The sequence below is a fragment of the Eimeria maxima genome, genomic scaffold, assembly GCF_000499605.1.
Source record: "Eimeria maxima Weybridge genomic scaffold, Emw_scaff392, whole genome shotgun sequence".
Classification (NCBI taxonomy): domain Eukaryota; phylum Apicomplexa; class Conoidasida; order Eucoccidiorida; family Eimeriidae; genus Eimeria; species Eimeria maxima.
This window is the reverse complement of record NW_013566474.1, coordinates 1-15,829: the sequence shown is the minus strand read 5'-3', so window position 1 is coordinate 15,829 and position 15,829 is coordinate 1. Positions and strand designations below refer to the sequence as shown.

General features: G+C 52.0%; 2 protein-coding genes across 2 annotated transcripts; both read left to right on the top strand.

Moving 5' to 3' along the window:
• Window positions 1-3,426: 3,426 nt before the first annotated feature.
• On the top strand, window positions 3,427-11,824 carry EMWEY_00031220 (kinesin motor domain-containing protein, putative; the record flags this gene model as incomplete). Its single annotated transcript, XM_013481701.1, has 9 exons — window positions 3,427-3,650; window positions 3,927-4,002; window positions 4,186-4,829; window positions 5,079-5,359; window positions 5,584-5,854; window positions 6,135-6,345; window positions 6,530-7,933; window positions 8,215-11,441; window positions 11,677-11,824. 9 exons carry the CDS (start codon window positions 3,427-3,429, stop codon window positions 11,822-11,824), a joined length of 6,486 nt encoding a protein of 2,161 aa, XP_013337155.1.
• Window positions 11,825-13,124: 1,300 nt separating this feature from the next.
• Window positions 13,125-15,286, top strand: EMWEY_00031210 (Hsp20/alpha crystallin domain-containing protein, putative; the record flags this gene model as incomplete). The annotated part of the gene is made up of 5 exons (XM_013481700.1): window positions 13,125-13,229; window positions 13,680-13,811; window positions 13,896-13,994; window positions 14,470-14,698; window positions 15,069-15,286. The coding sequence occupies 5 exons, from the start codon at window positions 13,125-13,127 to the stop codon at window positions 15,284-15,286; spliced, it is 783 nt and encodes a 260-aa protein (XP_013337154.1).
• Window positions 15,287-15,829: the final 543 nt, after the last annotated feature.

The following is a 15,829-nucleotide window of genomic DNA, read 5'->3' as shown; positions in this document are numbered from 1 at the left end:
GTGAAACACACGCAAAGCGGTTTGTGTTAGCGCTATCTTGCTGTTCCCACTCCTATTCCCTCGACTTCCTTTGATGAAGCCGAAGGCCAGTAGGCGGTGAAGGACCTGCACGCGCTGCGCGGGTTTGAGTGAGTTTTGAGTTCTGGAGTGAGTAGTGTGAAGGTCACGGGGGCTTTAAAAAATCAATTGACAGGGAGAAGAAATACTTCGTGCATCTCAAAATTCATTAGGGAATACACATGGGGGAAAATTCGGGGATTTACCCCTTTTATGTGTGAATTTCGAGCACCACATGCGGGGCCCAACACCTTTCACTCACTGAACAAACACAGCGCCGGTGTGCTGCTACCGTTGACGTGCTCATGCTCAGCACTACGTACGGGTTTGACCAATAAAATATAGGTTTATAAAACTATACTTAATGCGTGGGGGTGCATTTGCTTTTAGCTCCCCTTCTAACGAGAGTAACTGCGCCGACTCTTCATTGCACGCGTCGTGCACCCATGACGCACGTGTGAGCATGGATGAAGCAACAGCCCCGGAGGTGGAGTTGGCTTCGTAATGTCCATTTGAATTAGACTGGACGAACTGTTCCCTCATGCTAAAAGTATATATGTACTAGACGGGATTAACGCTGAGGTAACCGAGCAACGAACGCGGCCTGTAGAGTAGTGGCAAGAGGTGTATTGTAGATTTCTTTAAATCGAAAACCCCCTTTTCCGGCATACATTCCATCACAAGAGATCATAACACAAACATACTTCGGAGTTTATGGTTTTTGCCCTTCTTGAACAATGAACGCGTTGCACGCTCCAGCTGACGCACCACTGGTCGCGGGAAGGTGAACGGTTCTGCAGTACGCGAAACTTGCTGCAGAGGCATTACCCGTGCATTATTTTGTGCTTGCATCAAACTGTAAATGCAAAATTGCATTTTGGTGGAATATTTGTCGGAATTTCGCTGACCTTTCCCTTCGCCCACCAGTCAACCACATGTCCCGCCAGAAAGGGCATTGCCCAGAGCTCAGAAAGTGCGAGCCCAAGTTCAGAAAATTTATCCAGCTATCTGTTCTGTTGCCTCCGTTTCTGTACCTACTTGCACACATTCGCCGTGTTCTCCTCTCCTTGATTTCCCGTCCTGCCGAGTAGCTCTTGACACTGGAGGTGGCTGAACAAGTGTTTTTGCTCACAATATTTCTTTTCCTTCCTCCTGTAATGGGAAAACAAGTCCCTAACCAACAGGTGTAGCAGAATCAGAAGCTCTTGAAGCAGCTGCCTCAGCAGGGCGGGGTAAATGTCTGCAGGCGGCTTTCTCCCAGTTGCTTTTTCTCTAATCTCCACTGTATATAATACTCATTACACATAAGGGGCTTACTCGGGCATGACACTCAGTGAAACTTGGCACTCAGCAGTGTAGTAAGGGCTTAGATTTTAGCGATCGAGGCTGTTGTAAGTAGCCTAGCCATTCCAAAAGAAATCATATGTGAACGTAGCGTTCAAAAATACGGTTAACTTGACTGAGAAAGAGTAGACCGATGCCAAAACAATAAGGAAGCAAACAACTATCGTTGAAACGCTCACAGCTTGAAAATAACCAAAAACAGTAAGTGAGGGCAAAATGCAACCACCAATAAATTTGCAGTTCAGCCTGACATAATTTGACACAAGGCGTGCTTCTAAAAAAAGCGAAAAAAAAGCCAGCGAAGTATCATTCATTTCCAGTAAATAGATACCTTTGAAAAATATTTAAGCAAAAGGTAGAAGAAAAATTGACTGCCGGCGGACTAGGTCTCTTCATGCGGAAGCCGCTCAATCGTTGAAGCAGGCAATCAATGAACTTTCGGCGGTATTTCGAACCGTCGACTTGCAACGAACCAATAAGAAGCAAACAATAAAACGGAAGTGCTACTAACAACTGTGCTCCCTGTTAATTGCTGCTTGTCTTTTTTTTTCAGGGCTGCGAACTCAGAGATATAAAAAGACCAACAAAGTAGTTCGCAGTCAGAAACGTGTAATAGATGAAAACGAGCGAAGGTAGACCGTAAAGTAAACAAAAACAAAGGTCCCGACTTGAGGGCAGAAGCAAGAGGCACTGTTCCAAACACCTGTTGCAAAAGCGTACCGCTCTTGTAGTGCTTAGAGCAATCACTATTCCAATCCGGTTGCTTTTTACTTCATGCGCTGCTTGTCGCTGCCACAAATTTAAATTGCTGCCTATCGCAACACTGTCAACTAGATCGGCAGTACTACACTAGTGACAATTACTACTAGGAAACATGTAAACGCTTGAAGCTCAGTTGCCAACCCCATGTAGAACAGCCGTTTCTACCCACATACGAGGGACGTATTGGAAAATTTTCCACTAGACAAAACAAAGCTTCGTTTTATCAAGTGGTCCGTTGTACGCAGTCAATGGGGGGAATTTCGCTTTGGCGGGGAGCGAAATCTCCATATCAGTGGAAATTAACTTGTCGGCTTTGCTCACTAAAATCTGCATAAGTTTTAATACATATGTGAATTTCTGAATTTTTAGGAGGAAAATACTAAGATGGACAGACCAGCTACAGGACCAGCGGGCGGGATGTTTTCGTGTACACACACTTGACGAGGAGAACCCGAGGAACAACTGCATCAAGCCAATAGCAATGTAAAGTAAATTAATTGTATCTGGCATGTATTGGGGACATTCCGTCCTAGCAATACTGAACTTGTTCTCAGCGGCTGCTACTGCTGGTCCTACGCCTGCAGCTGATGTACCCTAGTCACCCAGCTGACACTACGTGTATCTAAAGCAGGCGCAACCTAGGTGCATTCCTCTTAACTAATATAGGAACCATAAAATACCGTCCTCCAGTTAATAAGGATTTAAACAGCCGGTTTCTTAAAAGTCTCCCCCCTCAAAGAGCGGGTGTGCCTGGGCCCCTCGTCGTCAACGAGGCCTGCCGCGGGTTGGCTAGAGCCCCATGGTCTGTGGACTGAGACACTTGTTGCCCATCCGACTACAAGTGTGGCCTAAAATCTCCATATTGAATATTAACTATTCTTCATAGTGTGATTTATGACGAATTCACTCGACAGGGAGCCAGAGGAGAGCCCATTGCAGTGCCCGTGCACTTCAGCTGAGGCCCGCGGCGGTCTTTGAGCAGTTCGCAGTTCTGTCCTTTGCTGCACTATGCCTGCATTTAAGTGTTTAAATTACCGTTCACTTATTTAATATTTATTAATAACCTTTGAATTTGTTTCAACTCTTGCGGCTTCTCAGCACCCCATTTAGCAGCCAGAGCACCAGTATCGACGGAATTGTCGTCAGCAACAGCATCAGCATCATCTCTCCTCCCTTTTTGCAACGACCGCAACCGCAGCAGGAGGAGAACCTTGAGCAGGAGCAGCAGCAGCAGTATCATGAGTATCTGCAGCACCATCTACGATGTCTGGCTCAGCCCCTTCAGTATTTCCTGTCCCCGCCCAGGTTTATGTTCGCTTGCGCCCCCCCAATGTATCTACAGCTGCATCTGTCGGGGGCCCTCTCTATTCTGTTGACTCAGAGAATTCTATTTCAGTCGAGTTGCCAGATGCAGCAGAAACCCAAACAGCACAATCTCCAGATAGACCCCCCTCAGATCCATCTGCTTCCTTTCGCGTCAGTGGCAAGTGAGGACAAACCCTAAACCCCAGACCCTCATCCCAGCACTCCTCAAAACACTGGCAGAAGGCGCTTCCTGCTTGCCTTTATAGGCCCCTCTAGGTTATTTGCATTTATCTAGTACTCATACAAGGGTATATATAAACAAATAAACGCCGCTACGGGAGGCCAGTGAGTGCACAAACCCCGCTTATTGATCTCTGTGTACATCTTTGCTTTTATACATGCATGTTCACATGCTGTAGTTAAGAATACTCAATCAGCACTTGGTTGTTTGCCTTTAGGGTTTTCGATGCAAATACGGGAAATACTGCACTTTATGTCAATACCCTCCAGCCTCTTGTCCTCTCATCTACGGAAGTGGGTCTCAATCCCTAAACCTTACGCCCTTGACAGTTGGGCTCGTAGCCCTGCAGGCGCCCCTACCCCGCGCGCAATTCATCCCTGGCCCTCCAGACAAACAGTACATTGTCGCTGCTACAGTGTCTGGTGCTCCTGCTGCTGTTCTTGTTGTTGCTATTGCTTGTCTGGCTCTTCTTTTAGGGGATTAGCAGTTTGGTAATCGCTTACGGGACTTCTGGCAGCGGGAAATCGCATTCTCTCTTTGGGTCTCTTCAATCCCCAGGATTGATATTTTCTGCTCTTTCCGATCTCTTTTCCCACATTGCCTCTTACAACAATTCCGTGTCTGCCTCTGCAAAACCCGTACCTTCTGCCATTGCAAACCTGCCGTGGGCAGGGCCCCCCGTGGGGGCCACCAAACCGTATTCTGAGGGCCCCCATAAAGCGCCCTTGGAACACTCCCCCGGTGGACACTCTACGAACCCTTTTGGCGGTACTTCAAGGGAGTATTCTCCAGGCCCCTCTGAGGGGACTTCTACGAAGCTTTCTGGGGGTCCCGTCGGGGGCTCCTCTGATTTACAACCCAAAGGTTCTTGTAAATGCCCCTGCGCGGAGGCGGGGGTACTGGGTTGCGAGTTTAGTGTCTGTATTTCGAGTGTAGAGATTCGGGGGGAAGAAGTAGGGGATCTGTTGGGCGGCTGCGAGGGGCTTTATTGGCCAGGACAGCGGCTTCCGCCTGTGGATCTGAGGGCCTCACTGGCGCATGGAAATTCAAGAGAAGGGCATGGGCTCTTCAGACAAGTTGATGTCGCTACATTGGAAGAAGCTGTGCAGGTCGTGGCCAGGTAAACTGGATGGAATCCCAGACCCTAAACCCTCTAAAAGAGTAAATATAAAACAAATATATACTGATTTATGCATTTCATTTATCTGTTATTCGTTTATGGATTAGGTTTTTGTTCTTGTTTGTTTTTGCCGTGTCGAATCTGTTTTATGTTTATTTATACGGTTTGTAGAATATGATTTTGTTTCATTCTTTTGTCCATCTATTTGTGAACGCCTTATTGTTTACCTCTGTTTGGTTCTTTTTCCAGAGCTGCTGCCTTCAAGAAGGCGAGAGACCTTGCTTTGGGCAGCGAGGGGGCGAACTTTCTCCTCAGACTCTCTGTGGAGCGCGCATATTGCCTCATTTGCCCACAGCACTCCCCTGCAACAGAAGCAGCTACAGCAGACGGGAAATCGACGGGGACAATGCAAGTAGACGAAAATAGACACACAAAGACTGCAGATCCAAAGAATGCAGTTACAGTTCTGAAGGCAGATATTACCTTCTTCGAGGCAGCGGGAGTAGAGACACTCCTTCACCAGCCCTCAGGTCCGTCTGCCTGGATAATTCACTCTTGTTGCTTTTGTCTCCATCCTGCGCTTCACAGAAGCAGCATATGGAGCAGCACCTGCAGCAGCGGCATGTGCACAGCAGCAGCATTTACATGTCCAGCAGCAGGACCCCTACCAGCAGCAACAGGAGCAGCAGGGGCCCGGGAGGCGGGTTGCGAGAGACTTGCTGTGTTGTGTGCTCATTTTGTTTGCTGATATCAGGCAGAGCAGTAAACAGAAGCTTATTTTATTTGACAGAGTGTCTGCTGCGACTGTCGGAATCCCCTGAATATTTAGATTCCTTTGATTGGGGATCATCTGCAGCGACAAGTCTCCTACGAAGTTGTGTTGAGGGGCCAAGCGCTCTGCTGCTGCTGACGCCCCTTAGCCCCTGTCCTGAGGCACTCCCTCCGTCTCTCGCTGTCTTGCGCCTAGCCAATGCTGTGTCCAACATATGCAGAAATGTCCAGAGACAATTCATCCAGCCGCAGAAGTATGCGCACAAAGAGTCGCGCACACATACTCTTGCCGTCCTTGAGCTTTTGCTGCTGCTTCTACTAGTCCTACAACTCCTGCTACTACTACTGTTGCTGCTGCTGCTGTTGCTGCTGAAATGTTTCTTCTGTTTTCCTCCTTGAGGGGTCACGCATTGAAGGAGGCCCCGGTGAGGTGTCTGTATTGTGATGTATGCGTCTGCACTCCCGGGCTGGCTCGCTGAAGCAAACCCAAACACTAAACTCGAGTACCCCATAACGCGTTTCTGCCTGTTTCAGATCTCGGCTGTTCCTGCTGCACCGCTTGGTGCTACGGGAGACAGAAGCCCTTTTTCTTGGTGTCTCATTGTTAAGGAGACACCAGCAGCTCCTGCGCCTAAAGAGGCAAAACGAATGGTGGCTCCCAACAACGGAAGAGAGGCTACGGGATGTCGGAGAAAGGAGAGAAAAGCTCAAGCAACTCCAGGACAAGGCAAGTATTTTTGAGGCAGTAGGGTTTAGGGTCTATGAATTAGGTTTTAGGGCATGCGGGTTGCGGTTGGCCGCTTGGGATGTGCACCTTCGGGTTTGGGGTGGATGCGGAATGTCTCGGATTAGTTGCACAAGGAGGATTTCGGGCGTAGGATCTGCTGAATTGAGGGTTTATTGTCTATGCTTTGGTGTTGGATATGCAGATTCTTGTGGGGGGGGAGGGAGACTGGCGACTGCTCGAGGGATCTCGGGTTGTTCGCCTGTGCCGCATGCTGGAGCTTCTGCAAGGCAACAACAACTTGTTTAGTCTTGCTCTGGCTGAAGAAGCTCCTATGGAAGATCCGTGCCAGCTTAAAATGCTTCCTGTGGGGCCCCCGAAGGCCCCCAAGACCCGCAAAGCTAGCCCTACACCCCCTAATGTTCCACCGATCTCCCTCAAAACAAAAGACAAACCCGTGCAGTTCACGCCGATTGCCGAGGTGCCTATACACCTCTGGGCATCTGCAAAACCAGCGGCAGCAAAAGAAGCCAGGGATGACCCCATTAACCTCACGGCCCTCCACTTCGGAGAAGATGAAGAGGAATCCCCCTACGCGGGTGAGGTTCCCCACTACCCTGGTGAAAGGCCCAACTACACTGAAGGGGGGCCCCCGTATCCTCCACAAGGGTTCGGTTCCGCAGCTATTCGCCGTCTATTTAGCAACGAACATCAGGAGGGATCCTCTCCTGGCGAACATACACCACAAGCAAGTGGAGCAACGGGACCCCCGAGCGACGGTGAGACGGGCACTGAGCAAGGGCTCCCCCAGCAGAGGCGACATAAAGAAAGTCTTCAGAGGGAAGCGCCGAGGTGCCCCGACGATCCTGCCCTGGAATTCCTCCCCCATCAGAGCGGAAGCTCCACCCCTATGAATTGTATGGCCCTTGCTGCAGCAGAGACAGCAGCAGCAGCAGTTGCAACAGCAGCAGCAGCAGGTGGGTTCCCTGGAAATGGGTGTAGGCAGCCTGCAGAGTCATGTGCTAACCAGTTAGGAGTCGGTGCACTGGAAGAGGAGTTGGAGGGCGCCGCCTGGGGGCAGCTGCCTGCTGCGGGTCCCCCGTCCCCTCTTAGTGTTCCAGACAACTATGCAATGGAACGCCAAGGTGTCTCCCCCCCTGCAACTCCTCTCTCTTTAGAGTCCGAAGCAACACAGGAAGGAGACGCTGAGGGGGAGCACCAAAGGCTCTTCTTCAAAGTCCAGCTGAGACTGAAGGCGTCGCCTCCTCTCGCGCAAGGGTCACCCAAGAGGGCTTCCCCAGAAAGGCCGCAGCAGCAACAGCAGCAGCAGCTGGTCGTACACTGCATTGAAGAAATTGACCACGAAAACCGCCGGGCAAACGCGAACCTGTTCACCCCACGCTTCAGCACAAAGGGAGACGGGAACGGAAATAATCCCCTCCAGGTGGCTTCCAAAGGCCACCTCCCCTCAACATCAACAGGCCCCCACACAAGCAGCAGCAGCAGTAGCTCGCCTAATGGTGGGAAGGACAGTAGCAAGGGCTGCAGCCAACAGGGGCTTCCAGAAGAAGGCAGGACGAAACTCTTGAGAGATGCCACTGCACTTCGGGTGAGTCGGACCTCTAAAGCTCTAAGCACACCGGCAAGAAATGCTGGCAACGTGTAAGCAATGCATGCAACGTGCACTCTTGGCCTCTCTGTTCCCCACCCCCCCACTCCCCCCCAAAATCCAGGAAAAACATCGAAGAGCAACATTTGTAATTAATCTGCATGTCCTTTTACACCGCCTAAAGAATTTAATGTTGCATCCTTTAGATATTTTATTATTAGAGGACACCCTTCGTGTGTAAACAGCGATTAGAGCCTGGTTGCTGCTATTGTTGTGAGCAGAGCGAAGTGTTAAGCCTTATACAGGACAGTCCAACGGAGAAACCTTGGGGGGCCCCTCGGTTCCGCAGATCTCCTACCCCTAAACGGGATCCCTGCCCTTCACCTCCCATTCACTGCAGCAACAGTGAGAGAGAAGTGGCCCCATGCCAGCCTGCTGGCTACAGAAACTCCCGTGAGGGTTCTTCTGAGGGGCGGCCGAACACTCGAGTCATTGGCCCCCCACAGCATCACAGCAGGCAAAGTGTGCAAACTCCAGACTGGGGGTCCCCACAGGGCCCTGGAAGTGCGATATGGGAAGGTGGGGTCCCTGCACCCAACCTTTACTGCGTGCATGCCCACGTGCCACTGTCTCCTTCCAATGTTGCTTCTCCCTGCTGGGGCCCTTCAGCTCATCAGGGAGCCCCCAGCCCTCAACACGGATGCACGCAGGTTATTCAAATGCCATGCGCCTTCCCTCCGAGTCCTTGGGACCCCCCAGCCACCTCAGTGCGAAAGGTGACCCGGAGCAAGGACCGTCCCGCCGCCTGCATGCAACAGCGGGCCGCTGAACACCAGCAGACAGCTCGGGATGCTCAAGTGGCAGGCCTCTCCAGGGAGCCCCCCAAAATCCCTCAGTTGACTGAAGCCGATCGCCGGTTGCCGCACTTTCGAGCTGGGAAAGGGGGGGCCTCCTGGGAGGTCCCTGCCTCTCGTTCTGGTACAGCTGCAGCCCGAGTTGCAGCAGCGGGTGCAAAAGCAACAGGAGCAGTAACAGGAGAAGACGAAGGCAACAGCTTCTGCCTGCCGGAGGAACCAACGTGGCGATGCAGGCCTGCAGACAGCAAGAGCGACCTGCTGCTCCAGAGTTCATTGAGGCCATGGACGCGGAGGGGACGTTCCCCTGCCTCTGCTTCGGTTCCGGCTGTGGCTCATCGCGGAAAGGAAAGGGCGAAAGGCCCCACTGCTAGTCAGAGCAGAACACCAGCACGAGAGGCCGGTAAGGGCTCTCTTGAGCCAGCGAGGGGCCCCCATCCAGCAGCGCATGCAGCACGCCCGCCTCAAACTGTACCTACGTTTCAAGCTGCTCATAGACGACAAACTGCACGTGCAATCCCACATGGGATGCCTTTGCCCCACGCTGTATATACACCCCAACCTCTCGGCTTTCCTGGGCACTTCAGGGCCCCCATCTTTGTCCCCTCGATTGCAAGGGGCGCTGGGGCCCCCTTGGTGCCCCCAAAACCCTATGAGCTGCAGTTCAAGGGCCAGGCAGTGCTATGTGGCGGCAGCAGCGACAGGAGCAGCTCCTCAGGGGGGCCACCGTCCACTGTGAGATCCTCGGCACCTACAGAAAGAGGAGATTCTGATGGAATAGACAGTCAGAAGGAGATTCCCCGGAGCAGCGCGCAGCCCGTGGCATCACCTGCTGCAGCAGCAGCACTTTTTGCAACACGTGCTGCTGTACCAATAACTGCAGCACCACAAAATGATCTCACCCCCCCCGCCGTCACGGGGGCCATCCTGCAGGGCCGTGGTACTAGTGCAACGATCGGCCCACAACCGAGCCCTCATGAGCAGCAGCATGCGCAGCAGCGAGTGCCCCAGCAGCAGCAAAAGCAGCACCACCAGCAGCAAATTCAGGAGCAGCAACAGCAGCAGAACTTGCAGCAGCAACAGCAGCAATCGAACAAGCAATCGCACCAGCAGCAGCAGCAGCTCTTGCAGCAGCAGCATTTGCAGCAGCAGAACTCGCAGCAGCAGCACTTGTACCAGCAGCACTTGCAGAACCAGAACTCGCACCAGCAGCACTCGCAGCAGCAGCACTTGCAGCCGCAGCACTTGCAGCAGCAGCACTTGCAGCAGCAGAACTCGCAGCAGAAGCCAACTGAACGACGAGTAGAAGATGACAGAGCTTCCGGGGCTCGGGGGCTTCCGTCTATTGTTGGCGAACCCCCTTCTCTGCATGCATCGAACAGCATATCTGAGTCAGTCTCCAGGCCCACTGTTGCTGCAGCACGTTCTGCATGCATTTCCGAGAGGGTTCCCGGTTCTCTGGGGGCTCCCAGCTATCCTCAAACAGGAGGCGTATCCTCTCGTGAAGCTGCTGCAGGCGGCCAAGTGATTCCCTCTGTAGGTCGGGCTGCTTCTCCGGTCTCCACTTACCGTCAAGAGGGTGCTGGGCTCCCTTCAAACCCTGCAGCATACCGTGCAGCATCATATCGTCCGGATCTTCATTCTCCTGCTCCCACCACTACCAGTTGTGAAGGGCGCATCGGGGGGCCCTCTGAAGCCTCTTGCCGCACCTCTGCACCTTGGAGCCCAGCATTTTCCAAGGGCCCCTGGGGTCCCTGTGGGGACGGCAGCGGAAACCTCACCATTGCGACTTGCTGGACTCCTCGGCCCCCCGTGCCCCCGTTGCCTGCGCGAATTGTTAATATTGTGAAGAGAACCCGTGACGGCATCGCCGCCGACTTCGCGCTGGATAGCGAGAAGCGCAGAACCGTGTACCCTCCAGAAAAGCCTCTCAACATCCCTTTGCCTTCCTATGGCCAAGGGGGCCAGGCTTCAGGCAGCGGGGCATATTATCTGCCGTATGAAAGAGGCTGTGTAAACGAAGCTGCAACAGCGGACGCTGTCACAGCAACAGTATGGGAGGAGGCAGCTGCCAGGGGCCGTTCTCGTACTCTAGGGCCTCAGCAAGCTTGGGTCAAGCCTGTCTTCTTCCCTGGGGTCCCACAAGGAGAATGGGCCTCGCACCCCAGCTCGCGACCTGAGGCGCTGTCAGCGGACCCCCATATGCGCCATCCAACTGCGTCTGCGTGGGGGCCCCATGGAGCCCCTTCCATGCCGCAAGGAGCGGGGTCCCCAACGGTCTTATCTTCTTGGGGACCTCAAAGAGCTGGCTCAGGCAGTGGCCCAACAGATAAATGTAGGGGCCTCCCGAGGGGCCAGCGAAGCTGTTCGGTAGGGCCATCGCATGCTCCTGTCCGTGGGTCCGCAGCAGTTCGAACCAGCAGCAGCTCCGCAGCCGTTAATGCTGCTTGTGCAAATGGTCATGAAGAGGTTCGGCAAGGCGATTCGGTGCCGATGGTTCCCGCTGTAAGTACACAGGAGGACATAGATGCGAATTGTTTTGAAGATTGTTTGGCGCTGCTGAATGCTAGGGTCGGGCGTGCGTACCACAGGAGACCCCATCTTCCTCCAGGCCAAACCCTTGCGGCTCCCCCTCCCTGCCCCTTTAGACGCAGGTGATTTGGTGCTGCTGCTGCCGCCGCAGGAGATTTTTTGCTGCTGTTAGTGTTGCTATGTACAGCAACTCTTGAAACCTGCTGCTGCTGCTTTTACATGACTCTGCCTGCAGTAACACTCCTCGCGGCTGTTGCATTTATTGGTGTTTATTGCTGCTGTTGCTCCTGTTTCTACAAAAGTGACTAGGTCACAGCTCGTATTTGTCTGTATGTGCTTCTGTTTTGACTGTTCCAGGAGGAGTGCTTCTCGCGCCGCCAACAGGGGAGCATCAGCCCCGACTGTCGCTGCAGCCAAGCGCACAGGAGACACGGGGGGGAGCTGTGTAGCCCCACGCGGCTGCGAACTGACGGTCTCCTGTGGTGTGGGGTCTCCGCAAGACTGAAGTACAAGCAGTCTACTGCAACAACTGAGTCGTTGCTCCCGGTATAGATGAACACTTCCCCCTGTAAATGAAGCTGAGGTGTATCTGAACGGCCGTGTGAAGCCCATGTTACTTCAGGGTTCAGGACTTAAAATTTGGTGTAAGGTTTAGGGGATAGGGAGTAGAGACTAGGGATTCGGTTATGGCTGCCTCAGCCTCGTGGGAATCATAGCGGGAAATTCGGTCTGAACATCAGGTGTCAAGTTTAGGCTTTAGAGTTTAGGCCTTCAGGTATATGAACGCGGGAGACTGTCTAGGAGTGGTAAGTGGCGGACTCCTAGGTTATGGATGGTGCTCCTGGTATGTCAGTACATGGAAAGCATAATTGGTGCCGTGAGGTTGACGGCTTATGGTAGGAGAATACACATGTAAACGAACATATTAGCAACGTCTCCCTTGGCACCCCTCTCATCACTCTTGCTGCCGGCGACAGCATTTTGGGTGCCGATTTTAGGAGTACGTAGTTCGTCCCCCCGGTCCTCTGCTTTGTCCAGGGGACAAACATACCCAATCGCTACGCAGCACTAAGCTCATGTAGCGAGATACAGTATAAATTAGCCATGTGGAGTGCAACTCGCGAGGCATCCTGCAGACCCCCTGCGCACTGACGGAGCTCCGCATCCTCCCATACGTGTACGCAAAGGATTCAGTAAAACAGAATACGTGGGCAAATCCAGAAATAAGACTCTGCAATGACTGGCTTTCTGTGGGTTTTTTCTTCCTTTACTGAACATGCACCCCACGCGACCCAACCTTCCAGTGGGTGACCATTGGGTTGGCGCGAGCGAACTCCAGCGTACGGGGTCAGCTGACGACCTAAAAGGAATAGCACACATGGTTAGGATGAGAATATTAAGATTAGTATTTGCAGATTCCGACGTTTAAGTTTAACTTTACACGTCCCCCCACCCCAATAAGTAAGAAGACCGTCAATGCCCACGGTGCATTCGCAGGAAGCAGCCTGGAGCCGCTGGCACACGCGACACACATTTGTGGGAAAGCATACAGAAATATAGATATCACCCGCTTGAAACCTTGCAGTTAAAGGTTAAATGTTTGCTGTCGTCGAATAGGTGCTAAATGAAATATCAATCCAATTTATTTCCCGTCGCTCCCCAAACCAAGGAGCCAGAGGCTGAGTGTGAAGCATAGGCCACGAGAGCCACTGGAGTGTGCCGTCGCATAGAAGCATTGTATTTCTGTGTGCAATGGAAACATAAATCAAACAGTTTGCATTTTAGTGGGTGAAGCATGGAAGGGAATGGAAAAGGGGTGGCAGAAGAAGCATGACGCATGGGTGCATTCTTGCGTGTGCAAGCCACGAGGCGCCTCTCCCCTTCAGTACACGGAAGCAGAAGCCATGGCAGTAAGAGCAAGAGAGGTAAACACGTTCACCAGTTGATCTTTTCGGATTTTTCTGGTTGCGATTAAGAAGTTTACCTTTGTAGTGTTTGCGTCTTCAAGAGGAAAGCTTGTTAGGCGTGGTGTTTAGCATTCGTCTGCAATTGTGTGGCGATGTCTGAGGTGAGGAGTTAGGCTGGGTTTCATGCGTTTATGTTTGTTTTCCCCGCTGAAAATGGAGTCATTTCGTGTTTATTTTGCAATTGTGTCAGTAGAGAGGAGTGTTTAGACAGGGCAGGCAGGAGAAGACGGGCAGTTGCACACGTACAGTAAAGCAGGGAATATTGTGTTTAGGGTTTATAGCGTAAGCCCCCACCCTGACTCTGCGCTTGTAGATGTTGTTCCTACTTCACTGGGGGCTCTTTTGTGTCCAATGGACGACTCTCTTTCTTTTGTGGGGTTGGGTCCGTTGCAGCAGCAGCAGGAGACCCGCGACTTCACATCTCAAGCTTACGGGACGGTCGAAGAGCTGAGAAAATACATTGAAACCACGAGGGAGAAACTTGTCAACGACCCCCGGACGAAGCAAATGATTGACTCTGGAGAGGTATTTCGGATGCACCATCATACGTGTTAGTCTAGTTTTACGGTCCTTGGTTGAAGGTTTAAGATTTGTTTGACGTGCCTGCAGGCGACGTGGGATGAGGTCAAGTCGTACTTGAGGGAACGGGCACCTCAGCGCCTGATCTCTGCCGGCCCCACCACCACCACTTCAACGTACTCTTACTCTGTAAGCTGCGAACGACAACAGCTGCTGGTCGTAATCTATGAATACACCACGGGCATGCAGTACGTGGAGCGGTTGTCGTGGTTTGGTTTTTTAGTGGGTCTCCCCTTCAGGTGACAGTGACGTGGGGTTGTCGGATGTAGATCAGTTGCACCATTCTTTGTGGTACATGAATGAAGTATCTCTCCGTGTACTCGTCCACGCAAAGAATAGACTTACGCATATGCATGGATTCGGCGTACTTTTACACGTGTTCGATTGCGACGGACAGTACGGGCAGTAAATACAGACATCGCCCAGAACCACATATGGTCTAGGAGTAATGCTCATAGCACAGCATGGTCGTTAGCCCAGAGGAGACCAGGAGCTGAGGATGGAGGCACCTACAACGTTCGTTAACTTTCGCAGTAGACGCCACCGCCACGCTTAATTTAGACTAGGCTTTACTGCTTCTTGTTTAGGGTTTGTTTGTGCGCAGGCTGGTTTCTGGTGTCCCGTTACCCAAGGGGGCACGTTCACAGCTGCACCTAATACGGTGTTTGAGGTTGCGTGTGATGCGGAGACTACAAAGAAGATTAATTTGAGGCCTCAAGTGGACGTTGTGTTCGATGCGAAAGCAAATCAGCTGGTCTTTGGATTTGACTTGCCGGGGTTCAAGAAGGAAGATATCAGCGTTGAGACGGAAAACAGATGCCTCAGTGTCTCAGGTAAGCTAACTTTTTATTGGCTACAATAGGCCGCACAAAGCAGAGACAGTTGCTGCTGCCTCTGCTGCTGGAATCCCTCCTCCTGCTACTGGTGCTGCTATCTTCGTCCCCGAATTGGTGCCTCGTCATGTGCAGTAGCGTGTCTTGCTGCTGCTGCTGTTGACGGATTCGTTGCAGTGTTGCAAACATTCACATTCTGAACCAGCGCCGCGGATTCCGTGTGGACTGAGGGCAGAATGACAGTCTAAGAAAGTGATTGTCCGTCTTACATGTGCATGATACCTAATTCGAAGGTGTTGCGGTTGCTTCACAAACTGCACGCACGGTTGTAGAGACTGGCTTAGCTCCTGGTGATGCTGCTTCTCTTCAGGAAATCGGCCAAAGATAAACTTGAAGGAGGTGTATGGAGAGCAGATGAAGTGTTTGGTGGCTGAGAGGAACTTTGGCTTTTTTTGCAGGCGCTTTCAGCTGCCCCCAAATGCGATTGATGATACCGTGAGTGCCACGATGCAGGATGGGGTTCTGTTTGTTCGCATATCAACGAGCGAGAAGGCGGCTGGAGACAAGAAGAAGGTCAGCATTGACTGACTGAGGCAGCAGCGACACACAGGCCTCCCCAATTAATGAGGGTGAGGAGAGGGGAGAGACAGCCCAAGAGCGTAGATTGTTGTGAAAGGCCTGTAAGAATGCGCAGCGTCGGCAGCGGCAGCGGTAGCAGCATCATGAGTAAAGGTGATGCATGCAAAGTGTTTTGTTCATGCATCCATGTAACAGGAGATAAACGGGGGGTTTCTTCGCACAGCTGTGCGTCATGAGCTCGCATTGGGCCAGATACGAGTTTGCTGCATAGCTGAGTAACATTGTGTACAAGCATTGCAACCATTCGTGAAATCATTTAGCAGTGCGTGCATGCGTATTGTAAGTATTACCTTCGTTTCAGCAGCGCAACTTGGAGGACCGCCTCTAGCGTTGCATTGATGTTGAAGGCTCACACGTGCACAAGCTTACTTCAGTTTGCATGCCTCGCCATGACGGCGCATTTGCATTTTGTGCCACCAGTATATATCTTGAAATGGAATATGTTTGTTTGTGCGGATACTGTAAACGTTTACCACTATCCCGCCCGCCCCG